At 48.4% G+C, this 16,823-nt stretch overlaps 1 protein-coding gene across 7 annotated transcripts in view; it reads right to left on the reverse strand.

Annotated features, from left to right (window-relative positions):
* The window catches only part of LOC134350026 (protein EFR3 homolog B-like), a 299,220-nt gene that overhangs the window by 16,985 nt on the left and 265,412 nt on the right, over positions 1 to 16,823 (reverse strand). For 4 of the 7 annotated variants that reach the window (XM_063054925.1, XM_063054930.1, XM_063054932.1 and 1 more), the window contains 3 exons: positions 13,830 to 13,878; positions 12,704 to 12,810; positions 4,563 to 4,612 (listed from right to left, as the gene is read on the reverse strand). In XM_063054925.1, the coding sequence (XP_062910995.1) occupies positions 4,563 to 4,612; positions 12,704 to 12,810; positions 13,830 to 13,878 (206 nt within the window). The remainder of the gene's footprint in view (positions 1 to 4,562; positions 4,613 to 12,703; positions 12,811 to 13,829; positions 13,879 to 16,823) is intronic. The other 3 variants (XM_063054929.1, XM_063054928.1, XM_063054927.1) reach the window with 3 other exon arrangements.

Genomic DNA, 16,823 nt, shown 5'->3' on the forward strand with positions numbered 1-16,823 from the left:
TAAGTGTGAGGTGCAAACAACAGGAATTCTGCAGATGCTGGAAATTCAAGCAACACACATCAAAGTTGCTGGTGAACGCAGCAGGCCAAGCAGCATCTGTAGGAAGAGGTGCAGTCGACGTTTCAGGCCCAGACCCTTCGTCAGGACTAAGTGTGAGGTGGTTCATTTTGGTAGGTCAAATATGATGGCAGAATATAGCATTAATGGCAGGGCTCTTGGCTGTGTGAAGGATCAGAGGGATCTTGGGGTCCGAGTCCATTGGACACTCAAAGCTGCTGCGCAGGTTGACTCTGTGGTTAAGAAGGCATACAGTGTATTGGCCTTCATCAATCGTGGGATTGAGTTTAAGAGCCGAGAGATAATGTTACAGCTATATAGGACCCTGGTCAAACCCCACTTGGAGTACTGTGCTCAATTCTGGTTGCCTCACTACAGGAAGGATGTGGAAATCATAGAAAGGGTGCAGAGGAGATTTACATTGCCTGGATTGGGGAGCATGCCTTATGAGAATAGGGTGAGTGAACTCGGCCTTTTCTCCTTGGAGCAGCAGATGATGAGAGGTGACCTGATAGAGGTGTTCAAGATCATGAGAGGCATTGATCGTGTGGATAGTCAGAGGCTTTTTCCCAGGGCTAAAATGGCTAGCATGAGAGGGCACAGTTTTAAGGTGCTTGGAAGTAGGTACAAAGGATATGTCAGGGGTAAGTGTGTTTCCTTTTTTTAAAAAAACGACGTAGAGAGTAGTGGGTACGTGGAATGGGCTGCCAGTGGCAGTGGTGGGGGCGGAAACAATAGGGTCTTTTAAGAGACTCCTGGATGGCTACATGGAGCTTAGAAAAATAGAGGGTTATGGGTAAAGCCTAGGTTCTTCTAAGGTTAAGGACATGTTCAGCACAGCTTTGTGGGCTGAAGGGCCTGTATTGTGCTGTATGTTTTCTATATTTCTATGTTTTCCCGACGAGTCGCTGGTTGGGGCCATTCAACTACTGCCTTGACATTCTGTTGGTCCATCTGAATGGAACCGCCTGAAATTACATACCCCAGGAAGGAGCCTGTATTGTGATGAAACTCACATTTCTCAGCTTTCACAAAGAGCTGGTTCTCCAGTAGGTGCTGGAGAACTCTGCAGATGTGACCTGTGTGTTCAGCGAGGGTCTTAGAAAAAAAATCAAAATGTCGTCGAGATACACACACACACAAAAAAAAAATTGGTTTAGCATGTCCCCGAGAACGTCATTTACCAGACTTGGAAGATGGCGGGGACATCGATGGGATCCAATGGCATGACCAGATACTCGTAGTGGCCTGAGGTGGTGGTGAAGGCCAATTTCCACTCGTTCCCTTCGCGGATGCGGACAAGATTGTAGGCTTGGTGAAAACTGAGGCTCCTTGCGGTAGTTCAGGTACCAAAGTCATGAGCGGAAGAGGGTAACGGTTCTTAACATTGACTTCATTCAGTCCCTGATAATCAATGCATGGCCGCAAGGAGCCGTCCTTCTTTTCAACAAAGTAAAAACCGGCCCCAACAGGGGAGGAAGACAGCCGGATGATGCCTGCAGCCAGAGACTCTTGAATGTACTTACTCATGGCTCCTGTTTCAGGTACGGACAGGGAATACAGGCGGCTCCTTGGGGGAAGATGTGCCATGCAAGAGGTCAATGGCACAATCATATGGATGATGAGGCAGTAGGGAAGTGGCCCGGGACTTGCTGAACACAGCCTTGAGGTCCATGTATTCAGGAGGGATGGCACTAAGGTGCGGAAATTACTCAGGGGGAGATCTGGGCTTGGAGACAAGGGGATCTGAGCATGGCGGAGGCAGTGGGAGTGACAGAACGGGCTCCAGCCTACAATCTTGAGACTGAGCCAGTCAATGCGGGTGTTGTGTCTAACTAACCAGGGATGGCCCAAGACAATGGGAGCTTGAGGACAGTCAATAACATAAAGGGTTAACTGTTCATGATAGCTGCTGGATAAACTGAGACTCACAGGGGCCGTGACCTGGGTGATATTAGCCAGTCTCTGACTGTTCAAGGCGTTGGCCACCAATGGTGACTGGAGAGCAGACGTGGGTAATTCCCACTGGGCAGCCAAGCTGGAATCGATAAAACACCCCTCCGCACCAGAATCCACCAAGGCGGAGACTGCTCGCATTTGGACGCCCCACTCCAGAGAAGCAGGGATGAGAGTGAGTGGCGTCGAGGAGGGCCGGACAGGGGTCACGCTCACCAGTACTCCTCGTCCTACTGGTGAGCGCTGGCTTTTACTGGGCAGGGGGAGATGAAGTGGTCTGGTTGATCACAGTACAGACAGGAACGGGTACTGATTCTCCTTTGTCTTTCTGTTGGCATCAGGAGGGTACAGTCAACATGCAAAGCTTGGGCTCTGGAACAGGAATTGTAGACGGGGGCAAACGGCAGGGCAATGTAGACTGACGAGGAGATTGGAAATCACCCAGTGCCCCCCCCAGGGGCCCTCTGCAGCACTGCTGAAGGCGAACATCAATACAGATGGCCAAATCCACCAGGGCTTCAAAGGTGGCAGGAAGGTCCTGGGTGACCAGCTCATCTTTGATGTCCTTGGAGAGGCCGTTCAGGAAGGTGTTGTACTGTGCCTCCGAGTTCCAGCTGCTGGAGGTGGCTAGGGTCTGGAACTCTATGGTGTAATCTGACACAGATCTGCACCCCTGGTGCATGTGCAGCATTTCACGGGCAGCCTCTCTCTCATGTTTGTAACAATCAACACACACAAAATGCTGGTGGAACACAGCAGGCCAGGCAGCATCTATAGGAAGAAGTACAGTCGACGTTTCGGGCTGAGAAGGCAGCATCTGCAGATTTTCTCGTGTTTGCATTTGGAACAATCAAACCCTTTTCTCATCTCCTCAGAAAATAACTGAAAACTGATGCAGAAAGGGGAGCCTGCCTCCCAGACAGCTGTTCCCCATTCTCTCGCCCGACCGGACAGTTGGATGATGATGTAGGCTAGTTTGCTCGATCAGTCGGAAAGGTGGTGAGTTGTAATTCAAAAATGAGGGTGCACTGGGAAAGAAAAGAGTGGCAGGTACCGGGCTCACCCGAGTACTTTTCTGGAGGAGGCAGACGGGGCTCTTGGACGGGAGCATGCGAGGACACAGAGGGCAGGGTAGAAGATGCAGTCACAGAATGTTGATGGACGCTCTGGGGCAGTTGGAGAGACTGAACCTGGGCCCCAAGATCGGCTACATCGGCAGAAAATGACTCTACTGCCCTGAACGCAGACTCCACTGGTTCTGGAGTCTCCCTGTTGTTCTAGGATATCTCTCAGACAACCGGGGTCTGCTGGATCCATTCTGGCCAGGTTGTACTGTCAGGGCGCTGGGGCAGGGATCCAATCGCAGACCAGGTACTGTGTACATAGTGATATTAATTCAGCAACAAATCCCAAGGTGCAAACAAAGTCAGCATCAAAGTTCAGGCGGAGATCAAAACATCCAGAGAAATTCAAAAACCAGATTCAGGAAACGGGCAGAGTTGATATTCAGACAGACAGAGTTCAGATACAAATACTGGAAAGGCTCAGGAAAACTCACTGGCACAATCTGGCAACAAAACACAGGACTGAAATACACTGAGCAATAAACAGAGGAGCAGATGATAGGTGGAGCACAATGAGTGCAAATGCAAATGAAAATGAAAATGCAAATGCTGGAAAGGCTCAGGAAAACTCACTGGCACAGTCTGGCACCAAACAGGTGAAATCACAGGACTGAAATACACTGAGCAATAAACAGAGAGGCAGATGATAGGTGGAGCACAATGAGACACAATACAGGTAGTAATGAGAAACAGATGAGTGACTGACTACTCAATAATACAGGGGCCGGAGTAGAGCAGGAGCGGGGACAGGAGCACATGGCAATACAAAGCCACAGACTGACAGCTAGGGGGAAACACACAAAAAGACAGAGTTCAACTGGAGGTACTGACAAGACTTCTGGCTGCTCACTCTCATCCTTGATAATGCTGTGGACCCGTCCAAGACACCCCTAACCCTGGCATCTGGGAGGAGACATGCCATCCAGGTGTTTCCATTGTGCCCACAGAGTCTCGTCTCTGTTTCTCTGACTATGGAATCTCCTGTCACCACTGTAGTCCACTGCACCTTTCTGCTCTTCTAAACCACAGCACCAGCTTGCTCAGCACCTCAGGTGAAATGTTCAAGGGGAACATGAGGGAGAACTTCGTCACTCAGAGGGTGGTGAGAGTTTGGAATAAGCTGCCAGCCGAGGGGATGGATATGGTTTGATTTTAACATTTAAGAGGAATTTGGTTAAATACATGGATAGGAGGGTATGGAGGGATATGGCCCAGGTGCAGGTCAATGGGATTAGGCAGATTAAGAGTTCCGCACAGACTAGATGGGCCAAAGGGCCTGTTTCTGTGCTGTAGTGTCCTGTGACTCTATGATTCTCATTATAGGCACAGACTAAAGGAAGATCCTTTCACTGTGCAGCTGGAATGAAGGGAACTGATAGCATGTAAACCTGTTGGAGCACTCAGATAGGCTGTCATAGAATTTACCTGATTGTTATCTCAAATATTTGATTCAGTTTATTCTGCAGAACAGTCGCCTGTAATTAAAGAAATGAGAAGGCGTAAGCAAATGTACAATATCACAGTATCTCAGAAATCAAAACTCACCATCATTCCCAATATATTCCTTCTTGAAAAGGCTTGTACTCACTGAAGTTTAGAAGAATGAGGAGGGATCTCACTGAAATCTTTCAAATATTGAAATGTCTGGATAGACTAGACGTGGAGAGGAGGTTTCCAAGAGAAGGGGAGTCTAGGACCAAGGGGTACAGAATCAGAATAGAGGGACATCCCTTTAGAACTCAGCAAGGACCTGGACCCATTGCAATTTGCCTAACGCCACAATAGGTCAACGGCAGACACAATCTCAATGGCTCTCCACACGGCTTTAGACCACCTGGACAACACAAACACCTACGTCAGGATGCTGTTCGTCGACTATAGCTCAGCATTTAATACCATCATTCCCACAATCCTGATTGAGAAGTTGCAGAGCCCGGGCTTCTATACCTCCCTCTGCAATTAGATCCTCGACTTCCTAACTGGAAGACTACAATCTGTGTGGATTGGTGATAACATATCCTCCTCGCTGATGATCAACACTGGTGCACCTCAGAGGTGAGTGCGTAGCCCACTGCTCTACTCTCTATATGCTGTGGGCCATAAGAAACTTCAGTCTGATCAAGGACAGGGGAAGCAGACAAGCCAGTTGTCTTTGTTTCCCCCCATTTTGTGTACTCCGAACAGTTTCTTGCTCTTGGATAATCTAATCAGAGCAACTGAATGTTGACACAGGAAGCTTCAGGTAATGATCAGCTAAACCCGAGACCATTCTCAAACAAATAGCCATTTGTTATGTAAAAGGAATGGACTCTGAACTGATGTTTGTTCTGGGACAATCTAATCAGAGCAATAAACCTGAGACCATTTTCAGAGGAGCAGCTACTTGTTATGTAAAATGCCAGACCTGCAATCTGTAATCTCGTTAGACTCTGGCTGGGTTGCCTCATTTAACTGGTTTGGACCAGTCAGAGTGTAGAGACACAAATACACAAGGCTGGGGTAGGCAGAGCCATGAAATGGTGTTGGTTGTAGCCCTGCACAATGACCAGTAATGTGGTGACCCAGGTAGGTCAGGTGACCTTGAGCCAATGGGATGGAAATCCAATGGTTCAATTGATGAGGAACTGTATAAGACTCAGGAGCTGCAAATACACAGGGGAAATAACTCTGCAGCAGCCAGAGACCAACCATCTCTGATAAGGAGGACCCCCAGACACATGGAAATCAGGACCACAAGGAATGCCTGGCCAATGTAGACTCCTTTCCCCAGAGTCTACACTGCTCATGGACTGTCAGGGAATTCTAGTAGGGTGCGCACAGAGACAGTTTGTGAACCCACGTGCTTTAGTTGAAATGATAAGTTACTTGTCCATAAATACAGATTCTCTATGTCTCACCGATCATTATTACAAGGGGTGATTCTTGTAACAATACACGTGACTGTGCGGCTAGGCACAGCTCAAATACCATCTATAACTTTGCTGACATTGTTGGTAGAATATCAGATGGATACAAGAGGGCGTACAGGTGTGAGATATGCCAACTAGTGGAGAGGTGTCGCAGCAACAACCTGGCACTCAACGTCAGTAAGATGAAAGAGCTGAGTGTGGACTTCAGGAAGGGCAAGACGAAGGAACACATACCAATCCTCATAGAGGGATCAGAAGTGGAGAAAGTGAGCAGCTTCAAGTTCCTGGGTGTCAAGATCTCTGAGGATCTAACCTGATCCGAATATATTGATATAGTTATAAAGGAGGCAAGATGGCAGCTATACTTCATTAGGAGTTTGAAGAGATTTGGTATGTCAACAAAAACACTCAAAAACATCTATAGCTGTACCATGGAGAGCATTCTGACAGTCTGCATCACTGTCTGGTATGGAGGGGCTATGGCACAAGACCAAAAGAAGCTGCAGAGGGTTGTAAATCTAGTCAGCTCCACATTGGGTACCAACCTACAAAGTACCCAGGACATCTTCAGAGAGTGGTGTGACGAGAATACACATAAAATTAAGATGTTTGCTGGCCTGGGTTAGCATCAGTGACATCAGCAAGTGGTCTGCCACCTGCCCTCAGGGGAAGGAGAGATAAGGAACAATGGAGCAGCGTCTGGGGATGTGTAATGAAGGGACGTGGGAGAGAGAGCTGTCTGGAGCGGCTCCCCGCTTTGAACCTTGAACTGTTTGAAGTGATGGACAGGCGATACCCCAGCAGGGGGATAAAAAGGGACCGGTTCGATAAGGCAGGACACACGCCACCCGAGGTAACAAGACCCTGGAAGCGGTATGCTTCTCACGAGTCGGTGGGAAGTACCAGACAACGGCCAGGGTGGAAAGGTACGATCAGCGGGAACCCGGTGTGTGTCCGCCCTTGCCTGGGTGCCGGGTTCACTGCAGAGGATCGACCGCATCTGGAGGAGGGGTCACAGTCGGTGACCTCAGGTGACATCACCAAGGACCCACCCAAAAAGCTGTTTGTGAGCCATATCGCTGGTCTGTGAGTGAAGCCGTGTCTGAATGATCAGTTGTTCCCGTTCTCTCTCTCTCTTCCCCCATGTTGTCCATCGCCATGGCAACGATTACTGCGAACTGAACTACTAAACTGGACTGAACTTTGAGTCACTTTGAAATTGGTCATTTACCCCTAGACAACGATAGAGCTTGATTGATGCTGTTATCTTATTTCTGTGCACATGTGTGTTTATCATCGCTGAACTGTTGCATTTATTATCCTTTCGATTACTGTGTTGCTTGTTTCTTTAATAAAACTTTCTTAGTTCTAGTACTCCAGACTCCAACTGAGTGATCCATTTCTGCTGGTTTGGCAACCCAGTTACGGGGTACGTAACAGTGGTATCTCAGAAAGGCAGCGTCCATTATTAAGGACCTCCAGCACCCAGGGCATGTCCTTTTCTCACTGTTACATTCAGGTAGGAGATACAGAAGCCTGAAGGCACACACTCAGTGATTCATGAACGGCTTCTTCCCCTCTACCATCCGATTCCTAAATGGACTTTGAATCTTTGGACACTACCTCACGTTTTGTTTGATATACAGTATTTCTATTCTTGCACGTTTTAAAAATCTATTCAATATTCGTATACTGCAATTGATTTACTTGTTTGTTTATTATTATTGTTTTTATTTTATTTATTATAATTTTATTATAATTTTTTCCTCTGCTATATGAATTTCAGAATGGCAGGCGGTGACTAGTGGGGTACCGCAAGGCTCAGTGCTGGGACCCCAGTTGTTTACAATATATATTAATGACTTGGATGAGGGAATTAAATGCAGCATCTCCAAGTTTGCGGATGACACGAAGCTGGGTGGCAGTGTTAGCTGTGAGGAGGATGCTAAGAGGATGCAGGGTGACTTGGATAGGTTGGGTGAGTGGGCAAATTCATGGCAGATGCAATTTAATGTGGATAAATGTGAAGTTATCCACTTTGGTGGTAAAAATAGGAAAACAGATTATTATCTGAATGGTGGCCGATTAGGAAAAGGGGAGGTGCAACGAGACCTGGGTGTCATTATACACCAGTCATTGAAAGTGGGCATGCAGGTACAGCAGGCGGTGAAAAAGGCGAATGGTATGCTGGCATTTATAGCGAGAGGATTCGAGTACAGGAGCAGGGAGGTACTACTGCAGTTGTACAAGGCCTTGCTGAGACCACACCTGGAGTATTGTGTGCAGTTTTGGTCCCCTAATCTGAGGAAAGACATCTTTGCCATAGAGGGAGTACAAAGAAGGTTCACCAGATTGATTCCTGGGATGGCAGGACTTTCATATGAAGAAAGACTGGATGAACTGGGCTTGTACTCGTTGGAATTTAGAAGATTGTGGGGGGATCTGATTGAAACGTATAAGATCCTAAAGGGATTGGACAGGCTAGATGCAGGAAGATTGTTCCCGATGTTGGGGAAGTCCAGAACGAGGGGTCACAGTTTGAGGATAGAGGGGAAGCCTTTTAGGACCGAGATTAGGAAAAACTTCTTCACACAGAGAGTGGTGAATCTGTGGAATTCTCTGCCACAGCAAACTGTTGAGGCCAGTTCATTGGCTATATTTAAGATATGGCCCTTGTGGCTACGGGGTCAAGGGGTATGGAGGGAAGGCTGGGGCAGGGTTCTGAGTTGGTTGATTAGTCATGATCATAATAAATGGCGGTGCAGGCTCGAAGGGCCGAATGGCCTACTCCTGCACCTATTTTCTATGTTTCTATGTTTCTATATGATGTATTACATTGAACTGCTGCTAAGTTAACTAATTTCACATCACATGCTGGTGATAATAAACCTGATTCTGATTCTGAACTGAGATGAGGAGGAAGTTCTTCAGCCAGAGGGTTGAGATTTGTAGAATTAATTGCCACAGACGGCAGCTAACGACAATTGCCAAGTCACTCTACTCCGATGTCTTTTGGCCTTATAGACTTGGTGAGAACCTCATGGTTTCAAGATCACAAATGGTATAGTTTTTATTCCAAACTTGTTTCATTATTTGAAATTAACATCTCCTATCTCCTGCAGTGGGAGGGGAACAAATGCCTCATTGAGACCTCTTGATCCCAGTGCACTGCACCATCAATGTGTGGGAAATGCTACCCAGAGAGTGCTACAGCACACCAGGGCAGTGAGATGAAACTGCAGTGAAGAGAAAGGGATCAGTTTAAAGGAGGTGGTGGGGTTGAAGTGTTCAGGAGGCTAGAATTGTTTGTTCACGTGGGGGTAAAAGCTGACATCGACTGGCTGGGCATAGATAGGGTGGATATGGAAAGGACGTTTCCTATAGTGGGAGAGTCTGGGACCAGAGGACACAGACTCAGAATAGAGGGACTTCTAGTTAGAACAGAGATAAGGAGGAATTTATTTAATCTGAGGGTGGTGAGTCTATGGAATTCATTGCAAATGATGTCATCCTCGCTCCACAGTGGGCACAATTCTTACAGGGCACATCCTTCACAGTGGGCACAGTCTTTACAGGGCACAGCCTTATCCTCTCTCCACAGTGGGCACAGTCCTTACAGGGCACATCCTTTACAGTGGGCACAGTCCTTATGGGGCACATCCTTTACAGTGGGCACAGTCCTTATGGGGCACATCCTTTACAGTGGGCACAGTCCTTATGGGGCACATCCTTTACAGTGGGCACAGTCCTTACAGGGCACATCCTTTACAGTGGGCACAGTCCTTATGGGGCACATCCTTTACAGTGGGCACAGTGCTTACAGAGCACATCCTTTACAGTGGGCACAGTCCTTACAGGGCACATCCTTTACAGTGGGCACAGTCCTTATGGGGCACATCCTTTACAGTGGGCACAGTCCTTACAGGGCACATCCTTTACAGTGGGCACAGTCCTTACAGGGCACATCCTTTACAGTGGGCACAGTCCTTATGGGGCACATCCTTTACAGTGGGCACAGTCCTTATGGGGCACATCCTTTACAGTGGGCACAGTCCTTATGGGGCACATCCTTTACAGTGGGCACAGTCCTTATGGGGCACATCCTTTACAGTGGGCACAGTCCTTATGGGGCACATCCTTTACAGTGGGCACAGTCCTTACAGGGCACATCCTTTACAGTGGGCACAGTCCTTATGGGGCACATCCTTTACAGTGGGCACAGTCCTTATGGGGCACATCCTTTACAGTGGGCACAGTCCTTATGGGGCACATCCTTTACAGTGGGCACAGTCCTTACGGGGCACATCCTTTACAGTGGGCACAGTCCTTATGGGGCACATCCTTTACAGTGGGCACAGTCCTTACGGGGCACATCCTTTACAGTGGGCACAGTCCTTATGGGGCACATCCTTTACAGTGGGCACAGTCCTTACAGGGCACATCCTTTACAGTGGGCACAGTCCTTACGGGGCACATCCTTTACAGTGGGCACAGTCCTTACGGGGCACATCCTTTACAGTGGGCACAGTCCTTATGGGGCACATCCTTTACAGTGGGCACAGTCCTTAGGGGGCACATCCTTTACAGTGGGCACAGTCCTTACAGGGCACATCCTTTACAGTGGGCACAGTCCTTATGGGGCACATCCTTTACAGTGGGCACAGTCCTTACGGGGCACATCCTTTACAGTGGGCACAGTCCTTATGGGGCACATCCTTTACAGTGGGCACAGTCCTTACGGGGCACATCCTTTACAGTGGGCACAGTCCTTACAGAGCACATCCTTTACAGTGGGCACAGTCCTTATGGGGCACATCCTTTACAGTGGGCACAGTCCTTACGGGGCACATCCTTTACAGTGGGCACAGTCCTTATGGGGCACATCCTTTACAGTGGGCACAGTCCTTACGGGGCACATCCTTTACAGTGGGCACAGTCCTTATGGGGCACATCCTTTACAGTGGGCACAGTCCTTATGGGGCACATCCTTTACAGTGGGCACAGTCCTTACAGGGCACATCCTTTACAGTGGGCACAGTCCTTACGGGGCACATCCTTTACAGTGGGCACAGTCCTTATGGGGCACATCCTTTACAGTGGGCACAGTCCTTACAGGGCACATCCTTTACAGTGGGCACAGTCCTTATGGGGCACATCCTTTACAGTGGGCACAGTCCTTATGGGGCACATCCTTTACAGTGGGCACAGTCCTTATGGGGCACATCCTTTACAGTGGGCACAGTCCTTACGGGGCACATCCTTTACAGTGGGCACAGTCCTTACGGGGCACATCCTTTACAGTGGGCACAGTCCTTACGGGGCACATCCTTTACAGTGGGCACAGTCCTTACGGGGCACATCCTTTACAGTGGGCACAGTCCTTACAGAGCACATCCTTTACAGTGGGCACAGTCCTTACAGAGCACATCCTTTACAGTGGGCACAGTCCTTATGGGGCACATCCTTTACAGTGGGCACAGTCCTTATGGGGCACATCCTTTACAGTGGGCACAGTCCTTATGGGGCACATCCTTTACAGTGGGCACAGTCCTTACGGGGCACATCCTTTACAGTGGGCACAGTCCTTACAGAGCACATCCTTTACAGTGGGCACAGTCCTTATGGGGCACATCCTTTACAGTGGGCACAGTCCTTACAGAGCACATCCTTTACAGTGGGCACAGTCCTTACAGAGCACATCCTTTACAGTGGGCACAGTCCTTATGGGGCACATCCTTTACAGTGGGCACAGTCCTTACAGGGCACATCCTTTACAGTGGGCACAGTCCTTATGGGGCACATCCTTTACAGTGGGCACAGTCCTTATGGGGCACATCCTTTACAGTGGGCACAGTCCTTACGGGGCACATCCTTTACAGTGGGCACAGTCCTTACAGGGCACATCCTTTACAGTGGGCACAGTCCTTATGGGGCACATCCTTTACAGTGGGCACAGTCCTTACAGGGCACATCCTTTACAGTGGGCACAGTCCTTATGGGGCACATCCTTTACAGTGGGCACAGTCCTTACAGAGCACATCCTTTACAGTGGGCACAGTCCTTACGGGGCACATCCTTTACAGTGGGCACAGTCCTTATGGGGCACATCCTTTACAGTGGGCACAGTCCTTACGGGGCACATCCTTTACAGTGGGCACAGTCCTTACGGGGCACATCCTTTACAGTGGGCACAGTCCTTACGGGGCACATCCTTTACAGTGGGCACAGTCCTTATGGGGCACATCCTTTACAGTGGGCACAGTCCTTACAGGGCACATCCTTTACAGTGGGCACAGTCCTTACAGAGCACATCCTTTACAGTGGGCACAGTCCTTACAGAGCACATCCTTTACAGTGGGCACAGTCCTTATGGGGCACATCCTTTACAGTGGGCACAGTCCTTATGGGGCACATCCTTTACAGTGGGCACAGTCCTTACAGGGCACATCCTTTACAGTGGGCACAGTCCTTATGGGGCACATCCTTTACAGTGGGCACAGTCCTTACGGGGCACATCCTTTACAGTGGGCACAGTCCTTACGGGGCACATCCTTTACAGTGGGCACAGTCCTTATGGGGCACATCCTTTACAGTGGGCACAGTCCTTACGGGGCACATCCTTTACAGTGGGCACAGTCCTTACAGAGCAATCCTTACCCTTGCTCCACAGTGGGCTGCAATCTCCTCAAATGGAGCCTTCTGAAACTTCTCCACCACCAGTCGCCTCCTCTCTTTCTCTTGTTCTTCCACTGCTCCACCATCTTCTGGACAAAAGACACGGCACAATCAATCAACAGGTATGAGGAGGAATTTCTTTTACCAAAGAGGTGTGAATCTGTGGAATTCATTGCCACTAGATATTTCCTATCCACGCACCTGTCCAAATGGCTTTGAAATTTTGTTATTGTACCCACCACAACCACTTCCTCTGGCAGCTCATTCCAAGTACCCATCACCCTCTGAATATAAAGTTGCCCTGCAGATACTTTCCAAATCCTTCTCCCCTCACCAAAAACTTATCCCCAGTCCTCTTTGATCCCCTTTTTCTGGGAAATAAAGTTGCATGCATTCACCCTGCTTACACTCCACGTGACTTTACACAGTCCTATAAGGTCACCCCTCGGTCTCCTACATCCCAAAGAATAAAGTCTGCCCAATCTCTTCCTGTGACTCACTCTCCCATGTCCTACTGAATAAAGTCTGCCCAATCGCTCCACGCGACTCACTCTCCCATGTCCTACTGAATAAAGTCTGCCCAATCGCTCCACGCGACTCACTCTCCCATGTCCTACTGAATAAAGTCTGCCCAATCGCTCCACGCGACTCACTCTCCCATGTCCTACTGAATAAAGTCTGCCCAATCGCTCCACGTGACTCACTCTCCCATGTCCTACTGAATAAAGTCTGCCCAATCGCTCCACGTGACTCACTCTCCCATGTCCTACGGAATAAAGTCTGCCCAATCGCTCCACGTGACTCACTCTCCCATGTCCTACGGAATAAAGTCTGCCCAATCGCTCCCTGTGACTCAGGCCCTCGAGTCTTTGCAACTTTACTCTATCATCAGGATTTGATCAGTTTCTTCACTAGCTGGAAGTGTCACAAGTCAGTGTCCCCATACAATTCATGCGTTGAGAGGTTCTACTGGAGGCACAACAGCAGCGGTTTGACTGCAGCATCAGTGCAGCAAGATGCCATGCCCATTTACAGCAAACTGCAGCCCAGCATGCGAGAACCCCCACTGCAGGGAGATGCACTGCTCTCAGAAAGAAGCTGGACCTACCTATTGCTTTCTTCAGTGTTTCATAGGTGATTTCCTCAGCTGGCATCTTCTGTAACAAGGTGCAAACATCACGCATTACTGGCATTCCCCGTAACAACTGAATGCACAAGAGACGCAGAATGCTGAGGAGAACCATGATTAATTCACACTGGGTTGGTACGTACCAAGGGGCAGCTTGGCAGCTTAACGGTTAGCATTAAGCTATTACAACACCAGCAGCCCGTGATCAATTCCTGCCACTGTCTGTACATTCTCCCCGTGACTGTGTGGGTTTCCTCTGGGTGCTGCAGCCTCCTCCCGTTTTCCAGACACCTACAGCTTGTTGGCTTCACTGTGCTCAGTTCTGGTCGCCTCACTACAGGAAGGATGTGGAAACTATAGAAAGGGTGAAGAGATTTACAAGGATGTTGCTTGGATTGGGGAGCATGCCTTATGAGAATAGGTTGAGTGAACTCGGCCTTTTCTCCTTGGAGCGACAGAGGATGACAGGTGATCGGTTAGAGGTGTACAAGATGATGAGAGGCATTGATCGTGTGGATAGTCAGAGGCTTCTTCCCAGGGCTGAAATGGCTAGCACGAGAGGACACAGTTTTAAGGTGCTTGGAAATGGGTACAGAGGAGATGTCAGGGGTAAGTTTTTTTACATAGAGAGTGGTGAGTGTGTGGAATGGGCTGCCAGCAATGGTGGTGGAGGCAGATACAAGAGGGTTTTTTAAGAGACTCCTGGATGGGTTCACGGAGCTTAGAAAAATAGACGGCTGTGGGTAACCCTAGTAGTTTCTAAGGTAAGTACACGTTCGGCACAGCTTTGTGGGCCAAAGGGCCTGTATTGTGCTGTTGGTTTTCTGTGTTTAACTGGTCAGACTGGTGTAGTTGGCAGCATGGATTCTCTGGCCTGGAAGGCCCCTGCCCCTTACCAAGCTGTATCTCTAAATAATAAATTGATGTGATTTCCTTGTGTTTCCTTGTTCACGACCAGAATATGGGTGATAAGTAGCCAATACACTCAATTTCATTTCTAAAAGGGTTTATCTAACGAATTTAATATTAAACACACAGCGCATATTTTCCTCACTTGAATATAGTGATAAGTCAATTATCAGCGGAGGACAGGGGAGCTTGAAGTAAGTGTTGAACGAACTTCCAGTAGAAGTGGTAGAGGCAGGTTCGATATTATCATTTAACGAAAAATTGGATAGCTATATGGACAGGAAAGGAATGGAGGGTTATGGGCTGAGTGCAGGTCGGTGGGACTAGGTGAGAGTAAGCATTCGGCACGGACTAGAAGGGCCGTGATCACCTGTTTCTGCGCTGTAATTGTTATATGGTTTTATAAGTCAATAGCATCATAACATTTTAAGTAACATTTGGATATCAAACACACAGCGCATATTTTCCTTGTATGAACATATAAAATCATTGCAATGCACCAATATCGCTGAATCAGTGGGAGCCCTGGGCTTGTTTCCCTGCAACAAGACTGTCCCATCGAGGGGTGATGGGAGACAGCGATACTCGAGGGGGTTCCTTATGTCCAGTCTATTCCGCAATTTAGTTTTCGTTGCATTCATTGCAGAGATATGTTGGAAATGGAAGCAACGTTTTCAGTGCTTTCGTGGCTGTCTCAGGATATTTAGCCTTGACTTTGATCCAGAATGCCGGCAGAGATGTTATGTCAAACATACTTTTCAGCCCGCCGTCATTTGCAAGCTTGAGGATTTGATCTCCTTCCCGCGCTGACATGGATGACGCGTGGGTAATGACCTCGCGTGCGTTCAAGCTCAACAGTGGCTGTGACAGGGAATGAGGAAAGGTACAGCTGACTCATATCGCAAAATCATATCATTTCCTCGCAGCCCGGTAGCACATGCTTTGCGGCCCAGTACCGGTCCACGGCCTGGTGGTTGGGGACCGCTGCTCTATATTGTCTACCCTGCCAGTTACTTCCTCAGAGAATCCTTTGTGTAATAGTACATAGGTAAGAATGGGCCCAGGGTTAGTGGTATGCCCTTCCTGTGAGAAGTGGGCAACTCCAGTCTCCCTGTTAACTTCACCTGCAGGAGGTGCATTAAGCTACAGCTCCTTAGAGTGGATACCAGCATGGATCAAAGATTGGCTGACAGGCAGACAGCACGTTAGTGTAGTAGTTAGCCTGGCACTATTATAGCTCAGGGTGTGCGGAGTTTCGAGAACAAATCCAGCACCATTCTGTAAGGAGTCTCTGTACGTCCTCCCCATGGGATGCACGTGGTTTTCTTTGAGCGGATGTTTGCGAAGAAGAAGAATTTCAGGACGTATACAGTATACATTTCTTTGACATTATATTCAGTATACCTATTGAGTCCCCTGGTTTGGTCCCCAAGCTCAAAGACATACGGGGTAGGTGGATTGGTAATTGCAAATTGTCCTGCGATTAGGTTAGGGTTAATCGGTTAATCAGGATTGTGGGTTGCTGAGATGGCGTGTCTCAAACGGTCAGAAGGGCCTTCTCCACACTGTATTGCTAAATAAAAAGAATGGTAATGGAGGAGTCCTTTTCTGATTGTGCTGGTGACTCGTGGTGTTCACAGATATATACACGAAATATCAATGATTTGGATGAAGGAATTGATGACTTTGCTGCCAAGCTTGCAGACAATACAAATATACAAACGTTTGTCGGTGGAGGAAGCAGGGAGTCTGCAGAAAGACGAAGACAAATTAGGAGAATGCGCAAAGAGGTGGCAGACGGAACACATTGTTGGGAAGTGTATGGTCATGCACTTTGGTAGAAGGAACAAAAACGCAGATTATTTTCTAAACGGAGAAAATTCAGAAATCACAGTTGCAAGGGGACTTGGGAGTCCTCACATAGGATTCCCTAAAGGTTCATAGAAACATAGAAAACCTACAGCACAATACAGGCCCTTCAGCCCACAAAGCAGTGCCGAACATGTCCTTCCCTTAGAACTACCTACTCTGCTTACCCACAGCCCTCTATTTTTCTAAGCTCCA

This window comes from Mobula hypostoma, chromosome 8 (assembly GCF_963921235.1).
Source record: "Mobula hypostoma chromosome 8, sMobHyp1.1, whole genome shotgun sequence".
NCBI classification, from domain to species: domain Eukaryota; kingdom Metazoa; phylum Chordata; class Chondrichthyes; order Myliobatiformes; family Myliobatidae; genus Mobula; species Mobula hypostoma.